At 43.5% G+C, this 24,151-nt stretch overlaps 1 protein-coding gene across 3 annotated transcripts in view; it reads left to right on the forward strand.

The window, feature by feature from the left end:
• Positions 1–24,151, forward strand: part of SLTM (SAFB like transcription modulator) — a 362,439-nt gene that overhangs the window by 323,403 nt on the left and 14,885 nt on the right. For all 3 annotated transcript variants that reach the window (XM_033919728.1, XM_033919731.1, XM_033919730.1), the window contains 2 exons: positions 3,906–4,020; positions 20,805–20,959. In XM_033919728.1, the coding sequence (XP_033775619.1) occupies positions 3,906–4,020; positions 20,805–20,959 (270 nt within the window). The remainder of the gene's footprint in view (positions 1–3,905; positions 4,021–20,804; positions 20,960–24,151) is intronic.

Below are 24,151 nucleotides of genomic sequence, written 5' to 3' on the forward strand. Positions count from 1 at the left end.
CATGGTGTGCAGAAGAAATCCATTATATGTTTTTCACTCTGCCTCTAGTGTACTTCATAGGCTAGTTTAGCACCCTCTAGCATGGTTGCAGCTGTGTAGATTCTGCTGTTCCCATTTTATTTTAATTCAGTATAGTTCATACTTTTTTATGTTTTCTCATGTTTGAAGTGGATTTGAAGGTCTGCCTGCTTGAGAATTCACAGACTTCAGTCTGTAGCTGACAGGCCAATCCCTTCAGGGATACCTGTTAGCCCATCTGCTTAGTCTTCCTTGGAGCTCAGGGAAGACCCTGACCTAGTCTCACTCCCTGTTAAGCGGGGGATCGAGCGCAGACTGTTGCGTGCTTAGGGGGCTCAGCGGTGTTCTGCAGTGCACAGGCTACGTTTTCATGCCTCCGTCCATCCTAGTGTACATCCGGTGGTCTGCAGCGGTGGAGGCATAGTCAGACAATGGTGTTTGACTGGCAGCCCGAAGATCAGCTTAAAAGATGAATTTCCAGCAGTGGAGCAATGAATTCTGAATCGGCCATTGAAAAGGCAGGATCTCTCCCTGTTAACCACTGTAGCTGGCCTTGTAATCACCTAGCACACTCATCTGCCCTCTTATATCAATTTGGTGAATGTCTTAATATAAAACTGCTTCTTCAGCCTGTGGAGGTCTATATAATCAAACCAATATAACTAGATGTTATATCACTCTATATTAATCCAGAAGATTGTCTCATCAACTCTGTGATTCTGTGTTTGTGTGTATGTATATTTAATTGGTGCTCTTCTGCTCATCCTTCCTTTAGATTGTAACCTAGTATAACTATGCCAGTCATGGGTCTCTGATCGCCAGTAAAGCTGTTGGCCTTTTAAATTGTCTCGGGATCCAGGATTTTCCCATACTATGGGCATTGCTATACATAGTTTTCCAGTTGCCTTTCCCATTTCTATAAAAGCATTAAATTTTACTTATCTTGAGCTGTTTTGACCCATCTCTGGCAATCCTAGTTTAAAGCTGCCCTCATTAAGTTAGCCACTCTCTTCTGGAAGACATTTCAGTAAGTCAGGAGTGTCCAATGTCGGTCCTCGAGGGCCGCAGTCCAGTCGGATTTCCCCAATGAATATACATGAGGTCTATTTGCATGCACTGCTTTCATTGTATGCTAATAGATCTCATGCATATTCATTGGGGAAATCCTGAAAACCCAACTGGATTGCGGCCCTCTAGGACCGACATTGGACACCCCTGCAGTAAGTGAATGGAATCTTTCTGAATATCCCATTGTTAAGGAAACCAATGTGCTCAACATCATTCTATATAGCCATGCATTTATCTCTAGAATGCAAGTTTCTCTACTGCAGCCTTTATTCTCAACTGGGAGGAGAATACAACTTGCCTACTTTATACATTGTCCCACAGCCATGAAGTCACTTTGTATTATTTTTGGGGAGGAGGGCGATGGAGTACCTAGCAGCAACAGCATTGGGTGCTAACTTGGGACGAACAAAACTTAGCTTCTGAGAACTGTTGTAACTTTTGGCTGGATATCAAATTTTAATAAACTTAAACATTTGATGATAGGCTTGATGATGTTGGCAATCTCTCTGTAATGTCTCAGATCTTGGTGTTTGGCAGACAGCACAGACATCTACCTCCCAGGAAATATTCCACTTGAGAAATGGATTTCTCGATGCCCCTCAGAAAGAAGTCTCCAACCACCACTACTGTTTTCACTTCTAGGTACAATAGTTGTCAGTGGTACAGCTTTGGGAGTTTACAGATTGCTTCCTCCTTCATGGGAAGATTTTTTTTTTCTTTGCTTCTAGAACCTCACACTGGTTTTTCAGCTAAAGTGAAGGTGGTTGGGATGTATATTCTACTGGCTTTGGGTAGTCTTGTGTCCATCTGTCATTTTGAGGTCCAGGTTCACCATCCATTCTGCCGGAGTGTTTAAATATCTCGAAGCATTCCTTTGCTATAGCCCTTGTGATGTTTCTCATCCTTGCCATCTCCATTCCACCAGTTTCCTGAGGGAGTTGATCTGCAGGCATCTTTTGCATTGACCTGGTTTCTTACTGTGGAACGTCTGACTTGAAAAAAAAATCCTCAACCTTCTTCTACTCAAGTGAACAATAACAGAATTGGTGTTTACCGTTGGGGTGTGGGGTTTTGTTTCCGTGTTAAGTTTTCTGTACCTGTTTGACAAGCACCTAAATCTAATTAAATGCTGAGACTTGAAATATGGTGGTCATATCCCTCTGCTGTACAAAATCACAAGACATTTCATATTTTTAGAAAACAAGTGCGAAGAAACAATTTCATAGAATTCCTGTTTTCAGTGACTCATAAAACTTTGCCAGGTTGTGCATATATTTGATGCTGTTTATCTGTTGGACGGGAGTGTTTTTATCAGTCCAGAGGATACAAAAAGGCTTGTGCAGCTGGACGAAGAGAGGAAGTATTAAAAAATCCCTTATGTGGGAGTTCAGAGAAGTTGATAGCAGAACACAACCAGATGCAAACAATTCCTCAAATTTCTATATATATATGTACCCTCAGTGCAGTAATTAAAGCTAATGGGGCACTGGAAAACCAGTGTTCCAGGCTTAAAATGTTAGTGCAGGCTACTTCTCAAGCCCCACTGTGCACCATCATAGGCGTACATACATGCAACAAAATAATATAGTGTAACCCAAATAAGGTGAAATTTAAACATGTGTTATTCACTAATCAAGTTGGAGTGATATCAACTAATCTGAATGGTCTTGGATCCAGCGTGTTACTTAGTACGTCTCTGGTTAATTCCGTAGAAATTTACAGCATTCTTCCAATCGGCTACTTTTCAGTTCCAACCGTGGCATTAATGTAAAGCCACGTTGAAAGAGGAGGCAGGGTTTGAACACTGCCAAAAACTTCAGTGACAACAGGAGAATGAGCCTCCACAACCAAGAAGTGACCCTGATAGGTGGGCAGTGAGAGAGACAGATAGATGATCAGTGGTAATTAATGAAAGTCTGGAACCAATAGAGAAGGGCAGATTTTTGAAACAGGAAAAATGAATAATCCTGAAAAACCAAATGGTCATTCACAGGGAAGTCATTCTAGTGCTACAAGATAATCAAACTGGAAGAATGAAAGTGGAATAACCACAGAGAAACGAGATATATTTAAACACAAACATGTCTCAAAAGGTACTTATATCTACACCAGTTTTAATCCCTGGAGAAGAGGGCAGATAGTGGAACTGTTCCTGGAATGGATTCATCTGCTTTTCGGGTCTTTTTTAATTTGATATAACTTTGCAGGTATTGCAAGTATTTGATACGTTGTCATAAGACCATTTCAAACCTTTGAGGTTACAAAGCAGATGTTGGAAAAGCTGACTAAAGTGATAATGGTCATAACTAAAAAATCTTTAGTCGCATTGAGGTATATTATAGAGTTGATGATGCTGTGTTGTGCAGTGATAATTCTTATTTGTTCGTGTGAATTCAGGGTTACCACCACAGCTTTGTAATTTAAGGAAATATAATTTTATAGAAAGGGTGGTAGATGCACAGAATAGTCTCCTGGTAGAAGTATTAGATGCACTGTGAATTCAAGAAAGCATGGGGCAAGCACAGGGATCTCCTTAGGGAGAGGAGGAGATAGTAAATGTTGCAGATGGGCAGATTGGATGGGCCATTGGGCCTTTTATCTGCTGTAATGTTTCTACAAATCTTAACGCACCAACTGGAACAGGATATGGGCTTGATGATTGACCACAATGATTTAACTATAGTAACTGAAATAGAAATTGAGACTATTTTGCATGTTTTTCCAAGTAGGAAAGTTGCAGAGTTTTTATTTTGGAATTACAACTGGTCTGATACTGGTAACACTAACAAACTTGTTTATCATGTTTATTTTCTATACAGAAGCGAGAGACCAGAAAGATCTGGAAGAGATACTGGGAGTCGTGGCAGTGCATCTGGTTATGGAAGCAGGGAAGGAGAACGGGGAGTAATTGGAGACAGAGCCACAGGGGGACAGGTAAACAGGCAGAGTTGGTTTTTCAGCTAAGTACTGTTTGGCATGTTAATGCTATTATACATTGGGACTTAATGTTTTTTAAAGAAGGGCAAGTTCTAAGCCGTGGAAAATTGTTTTTTAAAAAAAAAATCATGTTTTGGCCAAGATTTATTGCTTACTCTAAGAGATGAAGCCAGCCAACATACCCTAATACCCATAACCACCAAGATCCAATACACTACACATAAATTGCATATCTAGTAATTAGTGGCTGTGCAACCAGGTAACCTAAGGGTTTATATGTCTTCAAATTAAGCTAAAGAATTCTCAACATTAAGTTTGAGAGAATAACACATCCCAAATTCTTTTCAGTAGTTCCTTAAAAAGAGGAGGCATTTCTGCTTCTGAGACACAATTATCTCCGTTCTAGCTGCAGTAATGCAGTGAATAAATAATTCCCTTGCCACATCGTGGAAACGTTTTTAAAACAGAAATTCTAGCCTCATAAGAATAAATTTTTAGAAGCATAGGGTACTACTAACCCATAATTGCCCAATATTGCTTCGTGTTTGGGCATTCTCGCCATTTGTGAAGAAATGTCCTTTCCTTCCCGTGTTGCTTCCAGCAAATTTTAATGGTGGAAGTAAAAATTCTGTGTACCGTATATACTCTACAAATACTATACAAACTAAAACTAAATTCTGAAAAAACAAAATTCCTTTTGCTCGAAAAAGCCCAAACTCCTACCATCACTGAACTGAAAATCAAAAATACCAAATACCCAATACAACCCGAACTAAAACTCCTAGGAGTTACGATAGACAGATGTTGCACAATGCAGCCCCAGATCAACAAAACAACCCAGAAAGCTTTTCTAACCATGAGAAATCTCCGTAAAATCAGAAAATTCTTTGACCAAGCACAATTTAGACTAATCGTCCAATCCCTAGTCTTAGGTCTGCTGGATTATTGCAACTCCCTATATCTTCCTTGTCCAGCCACTATGATAAAACAACTCCAGACCATACAAAACACCACCCTCAGATTGATCTACTCACTCAAAAAATATGATCACATAACAACTGCCTTCTTAGACTCTCACTGGCTACCCATACAAGCACGAATCCAATTCAAATTCCACTGCCTGATATTCAAAGCATTACACGGCTCTTCCCCCTCCTATCTAAACAACCGCTTAAACCAAATCTCCACCTCAAGACACAGAAGAACCTCGAACCCTTTCGCCTTCCCCCCCACTCAAAGGCACACAACGCAAGAAAATGTTTGACAACCTTCTGGCAACACAAGCAGCAAAAATCAACCATTCCATCTCCAATCTTATGACAATATCAGACAACCTCAAAACATTCAGAAAAGAAATCAAAACCCTGCTTTTCAAAAAATTCATCCAAATATCTTAACCCCTCCTCTTTTACCTCCAGAAGATTCACCTACCTTCAGATAACCTTCCCCCAAATTACCCACCTTAACACCTTCCAATTAAACAAATACCATAAATAGATTGTAACCTACCCTCTCTAACTGCATTCCATATGCATTTTTCATACAGTTCTTCACTGTCAGTTTAATTTCCATCCTATAAATTCACATAGAATTTTTCTTTTTTCAACCATCTTTATTTTCTCTTCTTTATTAATTTCCAGGTACTTTAGTTAGATTGTGAGCCTTCGGGACAGTAAGGGAATTTTTTAAGTACCTTCTTACTTCTCATTTATAATCTTAATGTATATTTTCTTCAAACCGCTTAGAACCTAACGGATGTAGCGGTATATAAGAAATAAATTACATTACATTACATTACATTACATACTCTAATATAAACCGGGATTTTTAAAATGGGGGTCCCTTTTATATTTGGGTCACCACCTCTACCCCCTTTCCAAAATTATTGCAGGCCGCCACCACCAGGCTCTACAGTCTGCCACCCTCCCTGTCCTAGCCTGAGGCTCATACCTCTACTGATGATTGTCGGTGGAGGTGCAGCAGGCAGGAGTGAACTTTTCAAGTTCCTGCCCCGCTATTAACTGGCTACCTATGAGCATCTTCGACCACTGAGAAGAAGAAAAAGCAGGGGCACGATTTTGCGCTGCTGCTCATTGCTGAGTAGCTTCCTTAATGGTTCCCGAGAATTCTCGCGAGAATTCGCAGGAGCTATTATGGAAGCCATTCAGCACTGAGAAGCAGCGCAAAATTGCGTGCCTGCTTTTGGTGGATGATAAAGGTATCTCTAGTGAGTACCTTAGTATAAATTTTGGTCAGATGTTCTGCGTGAATTTCTGCTAGAAGAAAATAGAGAAACATAAGTTATCTTAGAACTTATTAATTTAGGGTGTGCCGTTGAGAAATATTTTTCCAGTGCAACAGGTGTCATTCTGGACATGCGGATAATCTCCCCATGGCTGAGAGCTTCTGCAGAAGGAATCCACTCTGGATTTTTTTCTGTAACCTTCCTCCTTCATATAGAGCTGTACTGCAAAAGGGGGCTTTTCCCTTCTGCACATGAACCAAAAGGAATATTTCTGTTCTGCTCTGCCTTTTTATTTTAGTCTGTTTTTCAACTTTTTCTTTGGGTTTCAGTGCTCAGAGCTTCCTATTTACAGGGTTAGGAGGCTCTGCCTGCGTGGAGAAGAAGCAGACTGGTCTGCAGCTGACAGGCCAATTCCATGTGAAACCTGTTAGCCAGTCTGCAGAAATGTTTTTGGAGCTCAGGGCTGTCCCTGTTTGGCATTGTTCACCTACTGCTTTTCAGGGGTTTGAGCACAGCTGTTAGGCATCCATAAGAGGCTCAGCGGTGTCTCACAGGGTATCGGCTGCATTTTTGCCTCCCCTTCTGGTTTTGCGCATCCTTCAGTCCACAGGGGTAGAAGTTGTCAGACACCATGTTCAACTGGCAGCCTGAAGATCAGCATTGGAGGAGACGTTCTTCATAAGGCAGTGATTTTTTTCTCCCTTCCAGCTACTGTTGAGGGCTGAAGCAGGCTGCAACTCATTGTCAGCACAGGTCACAGTGAGTAAGGCTGTTACAGCCTATGAGGTTTATGCGGTTTATGCTTGTTTCCCTATGTTCCCCCTACCATAAAATCCTGAATGTGCCAGTTTTTACCTTTTGCTGAATTTTTACTGTTTTGGCAACAAAATCCTGCCAGCAACCATCTTGGATTAGTGATCTGTTTTCAAAAGTCTCCTGCAGTTGTAAATCTTATTTTTGCCTCAAAACTGATAGGAATGGAGACCTTGGGCTATTGTACTCCTAATTTATGCCAGGACTTGACAGATTGTGCGCCAGAAGAGCATCCTTGTACCATGTGTCGTGCATGAAGAAGGGGCAGGAGCATCAGGTTTAGACTCCTGTTTGCGCACTCGGGCTGAAGAATGGGTGGCTAGTCCAATAGTACAGGCCTTATTCTTTAATGAAACCGGAAATAGTGACCGTCCTACACAGGTTGCTAGATATTCTCACAATGACTTGCACCATAGAGTCTGTGCTGCCCTAAGACTCGGGCAGACACTCCATATACTTCCATCGTGCCAAAGAAAAAGACTGATTGGCGATCCATTTTGGACATTACATAAATGTGGTGCTCGGAGTCTCGCATTTTCCCATGAAGACAGTTCATTCTATTATAGCAGCGGTGACTCCAGAAAAGTTCCTATCCTCTCTAGATCTGACAGAGGCCTACTTGCATAGTCCCATATTCCCAGACCACAAAACGTTCCTACAGTTTCATGTCCTGAAACAGTATTACCAATTCTCTGCTCTGCCCTTAGGCCTGGTGATAGCTCCCCACACATTCACCAAAGTGATGGTGGTGGCAGTCCACCTGCAAAAGATGAGGCTGCAGGTGCATCCCTACATGGACAACTGTCTCATCCAGACCCCTTCATTGTCTGAAGGTAGATCAGGTGATCCGAGTCCTGGAGGGTCTGGGTTGGATTGTAAATTACTGGAGTACCAGGGTGTCTGTCTGCCAGAAGCTCTGCAGTCAGAGCGTACCTCCTGGCCAAGCTGGCTCCATCAGTGTGGGACTATCTTTAAGTCCTAGTTTCTATGGCAGCTACGATAGATGGTCCTTGGGCAAGGGCCCTTATGTGTCCTCTCCAGCATTCGTTGGGTCTCCACAGATGCACTTTACAGAAGTCTCTTCCTTAGATGCTGGAGGCCCAGGCCAGCATGAATTGGTGACTACGCTTTGCTCCTCACCAAAGGTATGCTCTTCCGCATAACATCCTAGATGTCCTCATGACACACCAGTCTCTTCGACTGGGGAGCTCAATACAACCGTTGGCCGATTCAAGGATGTTTGTCACTCACCCAGAGGAAGTGGAACTTTGAGCCATTTGGCTGGCTCTGCTAAAACTGCAGAAGACTACTGCTGCTACTATTTGGATTTTTGCCAGGCACTTGTAACTTGAATTGGCCTCCATGAAGACAGGATACTGAGCTAGATGGACTATTGGTCTGATCCAGTAAGGCTATACTTAGTACTGGGACCGTCCCTTTTCAACATATTCATAAGGGACTTGACCCAGGGGCTTCAGGGAAAAGTAGCACTGTTTGCCGACGACGCCAAACTGTGTAACATAGTAAGTGAAAGCAATCTCAAGGATAATATGACGCAGGATCTGCTCGCGCTGGAAAACTGGTCCTCGACATGGCAGCTGGGATTCAACGCTAAGAAGTGTAAGGTCATGCATCTCGGCAGCAGAAATCCATGCAGAACATACACCTTGAATGGAGAGGCACTAGCTAGGACTTCAGAAGAACGGGACTTGGGAGTAATCATCAGTGCAGACATGAAAGCTGCCAAACAAGTAGAGAAGGCCTCGTCCAAGGCAAGGCAAATGATGGGATGTATCAAGAGAAGCTTCGTCAGCCGCAAACCTGAAGTCATGATGCCACTGTATAGAGCCATGGTGAGACCTCAGCTGGAATACTGTGTGCAATTCTGGAGGCCACATTACCGTAAAGATGTGCTTCGAGCCGAGTCGGTCCAGCGGATGGCCACTAGAATGGTCTCCGGACTCAAGGGTCTCTCATACGAAGAAAGACTGGGCAAATTACAGCTCTATACTCTAGAGGAACGCAGGGAAAGGGGTGACATGATTGAGACATTTAAATACGTCACAGGTCGTGTAGAGCTGGAAGACGACATATTCGTTCCCAAGGGACCCTCGGTCACAAGGGGGCACCCGCTTAAACTTAGAGGAGGGAAATTTAGTAGTGACACCAGGAAGTACTTCTTCACAGAAAGGGTGGTGGATCAATGGAACAGACTTCCGGTGCAGGTGATCAAGGCCACCAGCGTGCTCGACTTTAAGAATAAATGGGACATCCACGTGGGATCCCTACGAAGGTCGAGCTAAGGAACTAAGTCATATGCACTCAGACTTAATGGGGTGGGTCAGTAGAGTGGGCAGACTTGATGGGCTGTAGCCCTTTTCTGCCGTCATCTTTCTATGTTTCTATGTTTATGTTCTTATGACTCTAGAAGGCTAGGTAGTCTGGATCTTCTCAGACAATGCTACGGCAGTGGCTTATGTCAAATTGCCTAGGGGCCTTTGTGTCTGGAAGCCTGCTTACTTTTCAATTAGGCATAACATCTGCAGGTATTCTTGGCAGTACACGTATCAGGAGTGGACAATGTCCAAGCCGACTTCCTTGGATTTTGTAGAGTGGATGCTGTTTGAGACAGCATTCTAAGCCGTTGTTAGTCGCTGTGGTCAACCACAATTTGGTCTCATGTCTATGGCAAAGAACAAAAAGGTGGACAGGTTCTTCAGTTGAAGATATCAGCCTGGAAGTGCGGGTCTGGATCATCAGTCCAGCCATGGCCACTGAGCTTATTATTATATGTTTCTTCTCTGTGGCCCATGATAGGCTGAATCTTTCAAAGAATCTCGAGTAGGTTTTTTTTTTTTTTTTGGGGGGGGGGGGTTTGGTGGGGGGGAGGAGTGTCTGGTAGTTCCAGATTGGCCACGCAGATCCTAGTGAGTTTTTGGTCAGGTCTCAAGCTACTGGTGCATCTGGACTTCCTTTCCCAGGCCCAATTACTCATAAAGGATCCAGATCGCTTTGCATTTACGGCTTGGTTCTTGAATACGAAGCGATAGCACGTAAGGGGTACTCATAAGTGGTCATTACCTCTCAAGTCTAAGAAGGTGACAACTGTCTTGGCCTATGCTAAGGTGTGGCACTTTTCAGCAGTGGTGTGCCCAGGTAAAGGTGGAGCTGTTTTCAGCTTCGGTTTCTGTGGTGTTGGTTTTCCTTCAAGCCAGCTTTGACAAGAGTCTTACAGTGGCATCCCTTCGAGTCCAAGTTGCAGGGCTCTTGCTTCATAGCTCGAGACCAAAGAACTATGTTGGTGTCGTATCTAGACATAACCAGATATTTGAAGGGTGTATTACACATCAGACCTCTAATTAAAGTCCTTTCCCTTCGTGGGATCATAACGTGGTTTTGCGGGGTCTTGGCCAAGCTCCATTTGAGCTACTAAAAGAAGCATCGCGGATGGATTTGACACTGAGCCGTTTTTCTGGTGGGTGTGACCTCGGCGGCACAGGTCTCAGAACTCCAGGCTCTTGTAGGGAGCCATTCCGTAAGATCTGACACTGGAGTGTTTTTATGTATCATACCTTCCTGCTGAAAGTGGTTTTGGTGTTTCATGTCAATTGGGAAGTTAGAGTTCCAGCGTTCCAAGAAACATACCGAATTTTAAAGAAGTTGAATGTGAGAAGAGTACTGCTTCAATATCTGGAGGTCAGAGTTTAGCCTTTCTGACCATCCTATTTCTGTGAAGGCACAATCAGAAGTGTAGCTTCATCGTGGGCAGAAGCAAGGGCAGTCTCCAGTGGTGACTTGTGTTCTACATTTGCTTTCTCTTACCTTTTTCTGCTGGACAAGAGTTTGGTTTTTTTTCATGTGTTGCTAGATGACCACGTTGATATGGGAAAGCGGCAAGGAGCTCCCTGGCCAATTCTCCAGTTTCTGGGAGCTCCAGAAATCTGGTGCAAACAACGATCAAGATGAGAATAATGCGCCAAGTGAAGGAGACACTCCTGCCTTCGGGAGAAACGCCGAAGTCTACGGCAAGCCTTAATTCTGATCGTGTTTCTCTTAGCCCGATCCATGGGTAGGCTCCTCTCCAATCCCTGTGGAGAGAGAGGCAATAGTCTGCCCATGAAGAAAGGTAGTTGCTAAGCCCTGAAGGAGCAGTGGGAGGAGAGTTGGTGGTGGTTGAGAAAGATCCTGCTGGAGCCCTGACATCAGCCCTCACTGCGGAGGCTGGAGAGACCTCATCTTCCATGAGAGGGAGCGAGTATTTTGGAGAGTTGGTTAAATCTGTTGTTGTCAATATGGATGAACTGGAGAGTTATTGAAATCATGGACTCCAATCTCAAAAAAAGCAATAACTTTGTGGTAAGATCTGATTGTGCTTCTGTCAACTCCCAGGTAAATATCCATGGTGAAATGTTGCAAGAACAAGGTGAGAGTATAAAGGGACATGAAGAACAGATTAAACAAATTAAAACTTTAGGAGTGGAGCTTGTTAAAGAGCCTTTATTCAGAAAAATTGGAGTCTGGTAAATAGAGGAAGAATAATCTGAGACTTTTAAACTTTCTTAAATGTCCAATAATCCTAAATCTCCAATAATACCAACATTTGAAATGGTTCAGAGATATCTGAAAGATTTTAATACCAACGGAAATCTACCACCAATAATTAGAGCTCAGTATATTTCTCTAGTGAGGAAACAAGATTCTATTCCCACTGGAGCAATGGGAGTAGAAGGTGGTGAACTGAATTTGACTAACGTTCTGGAGAATTCACTGGAAGTAATAACTGAAAGGTCCATGCACATAGAGACGTTTGCCTTAGAATTTGATAGAGATTTAATTCTTCTGACTTATTTTAGACATATGAATGAGAAATTTTTCAATTCAATAGTATTTTTCCTGACATATCAAGTGACTCAGAAGAGAAGAAAGGAGTTTTTGGGCATATAGGCCAAGGGTCCAAGCTTTGGGTGCATCTTTTGTATTGAAATTTCCTGCAAAATGCTGTTTCACTAGAAGGGAAAAATTCATTTTTATTTTTTTTTAACCGAAAATTGTTGGAATTTATTGTGTCTAAAGAACGGGAGAAAGGGATTGGTACAATAGCATCGCTCACAATTTAATGAACCGGTTGTCAGAATTTGTTTTTCAAAGCTGTCCTTTTGGTTAATGTGTAATTCTCATTTATTTTTTTTCTTACTTTTGGATCCTCAAATATTGTGGACTAAATAGTTAATTATAATGACTTAGAATATTTTGGGTACCACATGTGGGTGTTTTCCAAGTCTGTATTCAAGTAAGGTTTGCTTGTTTATATTTTGAAATTCATAAATAATAAAGCAAAGATGGGAGCTTAGCGTTTGAGCTCAGATCTGGCCGAGAGTTTCCCCGAATAAACTGAATTATTTGCCAGTGTGTTTCTTTTCCTTCCTCTGGCACGAGTGGCTACAACAGCAGCGCATCCATGGCCACGAAACCCCCTCTCCCCCTGGAGATCGATAAACCAGCATCGTGCGCCTGCAAGTAACAGTCTGGCTGCAGCGCATGTTCAGGGCTGCAGGAGGAGGCGGGTCAGTGGCAGATGTGTGCAGATGGAGAATGCAGTCCTTAGTCCGGAGGGTTTGGAGTAGAGAATGACACGGGGAAAAAATCTGTCCCCGCCCCGTCACCGGCCCACCATCCTCTGCACCGCCCCGTCACCGCCGTTCCCTTCACCGCCCCGTCACCGTCACCGCCATCCCTTTCACCGCCCCGTCACCGCCACTGCCATCCCATTCACCGCCCCGTCACCGTCCCCGCTGCATCCATATAAGCCTTAGTACTGTAATATTTAGCTTATTCCTTTCTTATAAATCAAAGTTCCTGCTGCTGAACTAGAGAAAGAGATGTTCAGCTGGCAGGGCTTTGTTTATAAATTTTTATCAACACAACTAATATACTATTTTATCCTAAAGCAAAAAATAAATAAATAAATATAATTTTTTTTCTACCTTTGTTGTCTGGTTTCTGCTTTCCACATCTTCTCATTGAATTCCTTCCATCCACTGTGTGTCTTCTCTCTGCGTCTTCCATTTGCTGTTACTGTGCCTCTCCCTTAACCCTCCCCCCCCATTGGTCTAGCACCCATCTTCTTCCCTCCGCTCCCGCATAGTCTGGCATCTGTCTTCTTCCCACTCTGTCTTCCACATTTCCCTTGGGGGTCTGTTCCTCTCCACCCTCCTTCAATGTCTGTTCTATTCCTTTCCACCACCACCCTTCCCTCCCTCCTTTACCATCTGTTCCTTTCTACTATCCTTCAGCTCCTCTCGCGTGGCCTATATACCTTCCTTCCTCTTATTTTCATGGCACGTTACAATGTAATTTGTGCAAGCCACTGGAGCCTGCAAGCTCGGTCCCTGTCCCATCCCCACAAACCATCTCGCTTCTGTGCTCCTATTTTCTCCATTTCTAATATCTCCCCTATGTATCTGTCATATACCATCCCCATGGCATGTCCCCTTTATGTCTCTGTCCCTATGCCCCATGCACATAATTTCCCCTCTTTCTGTTACCTTCCTGTGTCCAGATTTCCCCTATCTTCCTCTTCCATACCAGTGTGTCTCTTCTTTTCAACCCCATCTAGCTTTTTTCCCTCTTTCTTACCCCCCCGCTTCTAACATCTGGCTCACCTGCCAGTCCTTCCCTTTCTTTCCTGCTGTGGGTTTTTCTTTCTGACTTCATCCCCTTGGCCCAGAATCCTTTTCCCTTTCACTCCCTCCTTCCAATTTGAGCCGGGAACACTAGCGATCGCACGGTCCCCGCAGCCACTACCTGCCTGCCCAATCGATCCTAGTGTTTAGCCAGCTCTCTCCCTTCTCCTCACCTTAGTTTATAGGTTTTCTTTTTCGGCGACCTGCACGCGCTACTGCTCAGTGTTCAGTCTTCTGCTCTGCTGCAACTTCCTGTTTCCGCTTGCGTCAGAGCAGAAGATCGAAACTGAGCAGCAGCGGGTGCGTGGCTCTCTGATAGCGTGCGGGTCGCCGAAAAAGAAAATCTACAAACTAAGGTGAGGAGAAGGGAGAGAGCTGGCTAAACACTAGAATCGATTGGGCAGGCGGGTGTGAGCTGCGGGGACCGCGCGATCCTTCATGCCTCACTGCGGGGACAAGACCATTCACCGCCCCGCGGGCGGTGAATAGCCTTGTCCCCGTCGCCGCAGCGACTGCTAGTTTTCTTCCCCGTTTTCGGCGGGTGACCCGCGGCTAAAATGCGGTTGCCGCGGGTAAACCACCACCGTGTCATTCTCTAGTTTGGAGCCACTGACAAAGGTGGATATGAAGCAGTGGCTCCAGGAGCTGAAATCGGAGATCTCTGCTGTGGCGGTGCAGGAGTTCTGCTCGGACTTGATTGATATGGGAGCCCGGGTGGATGTGATGGAAACCAGACTAGATGGGTGAAAGGAGGCTCTGATAGGTGTCCAGCATAAGATGGAAGATGTGACTAGGAAATATTACATTACATTAGTGACTTTTATTCCGCCATTACCTTGCGGTTCAAGGCGGATTACAGAAGAGGATTTCTGGACATGTCCAGAGGTGTTAGTGTAGGGCAGGTTGCTTCAGAGGATTGAAATGTTTCATTTGTTAATTAGTCTTAATGGATTTCTTGAATAGCAGGATTTTTCTGAAAGTTTTGTAGTCTGGGGTCACGATTAGTAGTTTGGAGAGTTGGAGTATTCTTGCTTTAATTGGGAGCCAGTATGATTTGAGGTATGCCTCGGTGATGTGGTCATGTTTTCTTATTGAATAGATTAGTCTCAGGGCTGTACTGTTTATAGTAGTTTTATCATTGTTGCGGGACAGGGGAAATAGAGGAGGTTTGGGTGATCTCACTGGATGGGAAGGGGAGGTTAGGGGGGTAAGGGGTCAGTTTGGGGGGATTGGAGGAAATGAAATCAAACAAAATGAAAAATTTGGGCCGTACACTCCTACCGTGGGACAATAATGTACAATTGCTGTATTTCTGATCACCACAGAAAACATAATAATGAGATGTATGTAAATACATATAAAACACATCTTTATTATATAAATTAAATAACCCAGCTTGCATTGTGGGGCTAAAGGAGGTGCAACAGGACCATGCCTCCAAGTTTTTAAATCTCTAGTGATGCCACCAGTGGCATGCGGCGAGGGCTTTCAAGGGGATTCCGTGAATCCCCAGCTCTGCAGCCCTGCTTTTTAATTTTTTTTGTTTGATGCAGTTTGATTTGTTGAGTAGGCAGCCTGTTCAACCAAACTGCATGAAACAAAAAGTAAACCCCCCCCCCCCAAAAAAAAAAAAGTAGGGCTCTTGGACTGGGGATTCTCCAAAACCCCTGAAAGCCTTGACAGTACTGATCTGAATTTAATTGGCTGAGCAGCATCTGTTTCTTGCTCAATCAATCATTCAGAGCAGTGCTTTCAGGGCCTTTATGGGTTGAGGTGAATCCCCTGAAGGCCCTGACTGCATGCCACTAGATGTTGCCATGATATTTGGACAGTTACATAGGCCTTTATCATATTAGGTGCAGAGGGGTTTTCTCACTTTTTTTTTTTCAATAGGTAGTACTGAACCTTGCCTTGATAATAGGGGGGTTAGAAATGTCTAAAATCAATCAATCGTGTGCTGCCCTCAGAGGATGCCCATATTCAATTCAGGAGCTTAACGAAGTCTTGCCTGTTTTGCTACTGGCTGAGAGCCTCCACTCCTGTGGCATCTGTCAGCGGGTACCCTAGAGGAGCAGGAAAAGTGAGAGGAATGTGGGCGCCTGTGAATGTTTTGTTTTTCTTGTAATTGTTGCTCCTCTGTCTTGGATATGGGTAGGAAGAGCAGCTGGCTGGGCTTATTCTCCTTGGCTTTTACTGGCTGACCTTCAGCTTTTACACCCAGCCTCTAGCAGCTAATTAGAGCTAGGGATCTACCATCATTTGTCTGGCTGAGATTGATGGCACTCCTGGGCCACATGACTTCCACAGTGCATGTTACTCCGTTTGCGAGACTTCATCTCAGGATACCTCATTGGACTCTCGCATCTCAGCAGTCTCAAGCTCTTGATCAACTCTCTCAACACATTAGTCACGCCTTCACTTTGACAGTCGCTGCACTGGTAGATGAACTCTTCCAATCTGTCCAGAGGATTTTTGTTCCATACCCCTCCTCATCAGAAAGTTCTGACCACGGACTCATCCACTTAATGCTTGGGAAGCTCATCAGGACCACCTTTGTCATATAACTCTGTTGGAACTCAAAGCAATCTAATAATAATAATCAGTTTATATACCGCAAGGCCGTAAAGTTCTATGCAGTTTACAATAGTTTATAGTACAAACATCCCAACTTAAAGATTATTCAAACCTCGACCAGAAGCCAGTGCAGTTCGATGTAATAAGGCATTACATGGTCAAACTTCCTCAAATGGTAAACCAGTCTTACCACTGTATTCTGCACCAAGGTCAATCTAGCTAGATTTTTCTTGGTGCAAAAGTAATGATTGAACAAGAGTTTTGAAAGCAGCAGTCTCAAGATAGGGTTAAGAGTACGTAACTTCCATAAAGTGTAATATCCTTTCTGGACCACTGTGTCAATCTAATTCTTCATAGTTAGTCCTTGGTCAAGAATAGAAATATAGAACATGACAGTAGAAAAGGGCTACCGGCCCAACAAGTCTGCCCACTCTAAGGACCCTCCCCCCTAAGCACTTCCTCAAAGTGAACCCACATGCTTATCCCATTTTTTCTTAAAATCAAGCATGTTGCTTGCTTCAATTACCTAAAGTGGAAGATCATTCCAACGATCAACCACCCTTTCAGTGAAGAAATACTTCCTAGTGTCGCTATGAAATCTCCCACCCCTGATTTTCAACGGATGTCCTCTTGTTGCCGTAGGTCCTGTAAGGAAAAAGATCTTCTACCTCAATACGGCCAGTAACATATTTGAATGTCTCTATCGTGACTCCCCTCTCTTTGCGTTCCTTGAGAGAGTATAGCTGCAACTTACCTAGACGTTCCTCATACAGGAGATCCTTGAGTCCTGAGACCATCCTGGTGGCCATTCGCTGAACTGACTCCACTCTCAGCACATCCTTTTGATAATGTGGCCTCCAAAATTAAACACAATATTCCAGATGAGGTCTTACCATGGACCTGTACAATGGCATTACAACTTCGGGCTTTTGGCTGACAAAACTTCTTCGGATGCAACCCAGCATTTGCCTAGCCTTGGATGAAGCTTTCTCTACTTGATTGGCAGTCTTCATATCTTCACTAGTAATTACTCCTAGGTCCCGTTCTGCAGCAGTTCTTGCTAAGGTCTCGCCATTCAGAGTGTAAGTACTGCATGGATTTCTGCTGCCAAGGTGCATAACCTTACATTTTTTGACATTAAAACTCAGTTGCCAAGTTGCGGACCATTGTTCCAGTAAGAGTAGGTCCTGCGTCATACTGTTGGGCACTGTGATTTTGCCCACTATGTTGCACAATTTAGCGTCATCGGCAAATAATGCAATTTTACCTCGAAGTCCCCGAGACAGGTCCCATACAAAGATATTAAATAGGATAGGACCCAAGACCGAGCCCTGTGGTACTCCATTGATCACTTCCGATGTTTCAGAGGGGGTACCATTTACCACCACCCTTTGAAGTCTGCCACTGAGCCAGTCTCTAACCCATGCCGTCAATGTTTCCCCTAATCCCAACAAATTCATCTTGTTCAATAACCTACGGTGTTGGGACACAATCAAAAGCCTTACTAAAGTCCAAGTACACAACATCCAGGGACTCTCCCATATCTAGATTTTTCGTTACCCAGTCAAAGAAACTGATTAGATTGGATTGGCAGGACCTTCCCTTTGTAAATCCATGTTAGTGGGGATCCCTTAGTCTCTCGTCGTTCAGGATCGTATCTAATTTGTGTTTATTCAATGTTTCCATAAGTTTACACACTATCGATGTGAGACTTACCTGTCTGTAATTTGCAGCCTTCGTCCTGCATCCCTTTTTGTGCAGTGGAATGACGTTAGCTGTACTCAGGGAAAGATTGAAGAGCTTAGCTAACGGTTCCGCAAGGACATCTCTCAACTCCCTAAGCACTCTGGGATGTAGTTTATCCGGTCCCATGGCTTTGTTCACTTAGAGCCTTGATAGTTCTTCGTAGACGCTGCCAGTGGTAAACTCAAAATTCCGTAACGGGTCTTCTGAGCTCTCCCTTGTATTTTAATTGTAGGACTTAATGTATAAGATACTGAATTAATCTTAATTGTTGGTTCAAAAAGAATCTGAGATGTTGCAAAGAAAAATTTAGTTTTATCCTGATTTAATTTGTTTAAATTCCCGCATCCATGTCTCCATTAAAAGTAATATTGAATCAATAGAAAACCATCTATGCAGCTACCAGCAAAAATGGACACTGTTTTCCACCTGGTATGCTCGTCGTCATGAGGCTAAATCCATCTCTGTATCTTTAGTGTTGGAGTATCTTCTACATTTATCCAATTCAAGTCTCAAAACCACTTTCTATCAGGGTTCATTTCACTGCTATAAATACTTTTCACAGACCAGTTGATGTTAAATTTCTTACTGCTCATCCTTTTGTGTCCAGATTCATGAAAGAACTTTTCTATTTCAAACCACCTCAAGCCACCTTCAGTGGTTTGGGATCTCAATGTGGTTCTTGCTAAACTGATGAAGCCTCTTTTCGAACCAATGTCATCTTAAGTACCTTAGTGGAAAATGTTTTTTCTCATCTCCCTTATGTCAATTCGAGTCAGTGAGCTTCAAGCACTTGTGGTGGACCCCCCTTTCACAGTATTCCACCATGACAGTGGTGCTTTGCACCCATCCCAAGTTTCTTCCAAAGGTTATCACTTAGTTCCACCTTAATCTTTTGTACTTCCAGTATTCTTTCCTAAGCCTCATTCTCACCCTGGGGAAACGGCTCTTCACATTCTGGACTGCAAACGAGCATTGGCTTACTTTTTGCATAGGACTCAACCACATAGAACATCACCACAACTTGTCATCTCCTTTGATTCTAACAAATTGGGACGTCCAGTTTCTGAGAACGATTTCCACATGATTTGGCCTCTTCTATCTTCTGTTATGCTCAGGCTGGACAACAACTGGAGAGTTGTGTCACAGCCCACAAAGTCAGAGCTATGGCAGCTTCAGTTTCCTTCTCTCAACTCCTATTGATAAAATATGTAAAGCTGCTACTTGGTCCTCAGTTCATCCGTTCACATAACACTACTATCTGGAATCTTATTCCAGATGGGACGGTTACTTCAGTCAAGCAGTATTGCAAAATTGATTTTCCTAATGGCCAACTCTCCCTCCATCCCATTATAGTAAACTAGGGAGTCCCACATGTGAGAATATGCTGCCTGCTTGTCCTGGAATAAAGCACACTTTACTTGTTACTTACTGTAACAAGTGTTATCCAGGGACAGCAGGCTAATATTCTCACAAACCACCCACCTTTCCCTGGTTGGCCTCTTAGCTTGCTCACTGAACTGAGGAGCCGTGAGCGGCGTCAGGTGGGAAGTCACTCACAGATGCATGTTGCGGGCAGTTTGCAAACTTTCTCAAGTTCTTAAAGTAGCGATGCATACCGGGGCTCCATGGATGATGTCACCCCACATGTGAGAATATCTGCCTGGCTGTCCCTGGATTAACATCTGTTACAGTAAGTAACTGTGCTTTCTCTGCACTCACCCTGTTCCATCTGAACCAGTGAATCATCCTACCGACATATTTTCCCAACCATTATGCCCATCCTGGTGAAAGTGAACTGAACACCTTGGGTGGCAAGAGAGCATTGGCTTTTTACCTGAAGTAGACTATGCCCTATAGACATTGCACCTAGCTTTTTTCCTTTTGATCTCAACAGTATGGCAGTTATTGGCAAATACGCTCTTTCCAATTGACAGTTTCTTTTACTTATGCCCAGGCTGGGCTGACTAGATGTTCATGTCAAGGTTCACAATATCTGAGCTATGGCTGCATTGGTAACTCATTCAAGGTCCACCTCCATTGAAGATATTTACAAAGCTGCAATGTGGTCATCAGTATTTACATTCACATTCCACTACTGCCTTGAGCATAACAGCTAATATGACTGCTGGTTTGGTCAGAAAGTCCCGCAGAACCTTTTGGGGATTTAGAATACAGCTCCACCCTATTGGACCCATTTTATTCTGTTTAAGTTACATTTTTACACAGTGTATATGTGTGCATATTCAGGTTGATTGAACTTTTTAGATTCAACATTGAGCATCCCTCTTGTTTAAAGTAAGCCTGGTCATTAGGGATTCCAAAATGTTAGAATCGTATGGCATCATCTCTGAGAAAGAAGTTATCTGTAGCAGTTATTCTCTTGAGAACAGAAGGCCAATTATTCTCATACCCTCCCACCTCCCTTAGGAGTTGTATTTACTTGTTAGCTATATTGTACTGCTGGTCTCACGCTTGCGAGCTGGACTGGATGGCACCTGTGCATGCCTGGTGGGAGCACTGCCTCCAAACTTTTAAACAACCAGTATGGTAGGCAGTATTTCCACACTGGGCTCTGTAGATGTTACCCACATGTGAGAATAATGGATCTGTTCTGCTTTAGCTGCAGGTGGTTTTAAGTTTATATATAGCATAGTTTGTAACAGTAAAAGCACACCCTAATTATGTATCTTTTTTGAAAAAATATTTATTTGATTTTCTAGCATTATAGTGAAAGTAGGCGAGCTGTGGAGCGTCATGGGCGTGACAGTAGTGGACCAAGAAAAGAATGGCATGGACCTGGTTCACAAGGCAGTGGATATGATGCAAGAAGAATGGGAGATGGACGTGCTGGAGGCATAATGTCTCAACATTCAAGGTACAGAAATCATTTCTGAATGTTATATTTTGAAGAAGGAAAAAAAAAACAACAACCTCCACTTGCTGTCAGGAACAGAGACTGGCAAAAGAAAATTCAAAATAACAAAGAAAAATAAAGTTACCATTAACTCCTTTGCAGAATAGGCCCTCGCCTTCCCCAGTTTGTCGCCCAGTTCCTAACAAATCTAAAATCCTCTTCCCTGCACCATCGCCTCATCCTTGCTTTGAGACTCCAGAGTTCTGCCTGTCTCTTGGGTCCTGCATGTGGAACAGGGAGCACTTCTGAAAATGCTACCCTGGAGGTTTTGGATTTTAACTTCATACTTAAAGAGCCTAAATCTGGCTTTTAGAACCTCCCTACCACATTTCCTTATTTTATTGGTACTCATATGTACCAAAGATAGCAGACTCCTTCCCAGCACAGTCTAAAATCTTATCTAGATGATGTGTGAGGTCTGCCACCTTTACACCAGGCAGGCGTGATTAAGCGATCCTCACATCCACTAGCCACCCAACTATCTACATGCCTAATAATTTAATCTTCCTCTATAATGGCTGTCCTAACCTTTCCCGCCTGGTCAGAAGCCCCTGGAGAGACATCCTTGATGTGAGATGACATTGCATCCCATGGTAGGCAGATCCTGGCTACAGGGTTGCCTTGTCACTAGAGTGATGCTGTTCTTTAAGAAGACAAATAGAAATGGAGGTGTGGTAGAGCCTGAACAATTTTCAAAAGACTGTTCATGAAGAACTGGCTAAACAAAGGTGAATGGCATATATCCAATGGTACTGAAGGAACTTAGTGAATTTCTGGTGGTGGTTCTGCTGGCTGAATTTTCAGTGCTTCTCGTGACCCTTATCCACAAAAGTAGAATTATTCGGGCACTGGAGCTACTAGATACAGGTTACTACCCCAAGCCCCCACCTACTGTTAGTGTAATAATTGGAATACATAGGAGCCCTGATAGACATGGTTCAGCCAACGGCATGTGCAGATGTCCTCATCACCTCTCAGGTTCTGAGTAGTCAGCAGGTCACAGCTTGGCAGATTTTGAGTTGGTTAGGCCTGGCTTCCACAGTACATGCCACCGTGGGGGCCAACTTTTGAAAATGATTGGGGGTGCTCAACTAATAACTCAAAACAAATTTCTTCTTGCCCAGGAAAGAAAAAAAAAGGAAAAACAAAATACAGTAAAACCTTGGATTGCAAGTAACTTGTTCTGCAAGATAAGCAAAACATTTTATTAAATGCTAACTTTTTTTTTTATTATTATTTTTATAGTTCTTTATTCATTTTAAATTTTACAAGTGTACAAAAATCCATTCATTGATATACAATTCCACTTGAAATTCTACAATTTTTCCACGAAAAGAATTTACCCCCCACCCATCCGAAACATATTTATAGATAAATATCCCATATTATAATAACTATATCAAATGCTAACTTGATGTACAGTCAAACCTCGGTTTAAGAGTGCACCGGTTTGCGAGTGTTTTGCAAGACGAGTATAACATTCGCAAAATCGGTGCCTCAGAAACAGAGTTTGACTCAATTTACGAGTGCGATTCCCCTCCCCCCCCCCCCCCCCGCTTGTGTCGTCCTCCCCCGCGATCCTACATCCCCCCAAGCACCGAAACGAAATCCCTTACCCCTATTGGGCACCAACGCATAGGACGTGCCGGTGCCCAAAGATCCTCCCTCGGCTGGGCGGTGTGTCAGAGATCCTCCCTGTTGCCTGTGCTCGGCTGGACTGGGCCTTGAACATTTGCGCATGCTCAAGGCCTTCTGGTCTTGCTCTCTCTGATGTAGAATTGCGGGAGGGGGGATATGGGGCAGCATTGGTGGCCTGAAGGGGGGGAGCGCTTTGATATACGAGCAATTTGGTTTACGAGCATACTTCTGGAACAAATTATTCTCGTAAACCAAGGTTCCACTGTACAAGCAAGGTCTTGCAATACAAGGACATATAGTATATGCATCACATCACAATTGAGCCGATGGTTTCTCGCTCTCTCTCACTCTCTCTCTCTCACGAAGTGTAGTGACTGTTCTAAACAAGCAAGGTCTTGCAATACAAGTACATAACAGTATTTTGTTTTAAAGTTTTTGGGGTTTGGAGTTTCCTTTATTTTTTATGGGGAAATTCGCTTTGATACATGAGTTTTGGATTACAAGCATGCATGTTTTCGGAATGAATTATGCTTACAAACCATGGTTTTACTGTACTTCTGATTAGTGAATGGTAATAATGACCAGCCTGTATCAAAATGTAAAAAAAGCAGGGACAGGGAATGTGGTCAAATCAAAAGTTAGGGTTGAGCCTGTGTCAACACCTTTCTCTCTCTCTCGCTCTCTCAGGAGTGGAGACCTATCCTGGACCTTAAACACATCAACCTGGCCCTTAGAGTCCCTTGGTTCTGATTGGAGACCATTGGTCTGTCATTGCAGTGGTAGAGCCAGAAGAATTTCTGGCCTCCCTGAATTTGACAGCTTACCTTCACATTTCGATTTTCCCAGAGCACAGAAAGTTCTGAGTTTTCATGTATCTGAGAATCACTACCAATTCTCAGCACACTCCTTTGGGTCATAAACAGCGCCCCACATTTTCACTAGTTAATGTGGTAGTGGCTGCTCATCTTTTGCAGAGCGGGTTGGCAAGTGCTTGGGCGATTGGCTCATCAGAGCTCTGTCCCAAACGGAAAGAGAAAGCAGTAGTGGCAGTTGTGGAGATGTTACAGTCTGGACTGGATTGTGAACTTTCAGAAAGAGCCACCTGGTGTGGACAATATTTTAATCAAAAACCAATACATGCAACAAGATGATACAATGTACATTCCCCCTTCCCCTACTCCTGAACCCCCTTCCCCAGGCAGTGTTATCGAATATCCAGAGAAGCCTAGGAATCATAGTCACTTAGTCTGTCCAACTTGGGAGGCACAGCATGCTCTCCATGTTATATGATAATCCCAAGTTCTATGATAGTTAATATATTCTGTCGAAGAGAGACGTTTGCACATTAATTGGGATATGATCCAACTGCCCCAAGAGGCTATTGCGGTCTGTTATCCTAGCTGATTGCCAATGGTGAGTGAGTGCTATCCACACTACTCACAAAAATTGCCAAGCGGTGTTCATGAGCAGTAGATCCAAAGGGGGGGAGGGGGGGCAGCATTAAGCAACATTCTA

Source organism: Geotrypetes seraphini, chromosome 14, assembly GCF_902459505.1.
Source record: "Geotrypetes seraphini chromosome 14, aGeoSer1.1, whole genome shotgun sequence".
Taxonomy (NCBI): Eukaryota; Metazoa; Chordata; class Amphibia; order Gymnophiona; family Dermophiidae; genus Geotrypetes; species Geotrypetes seraphini.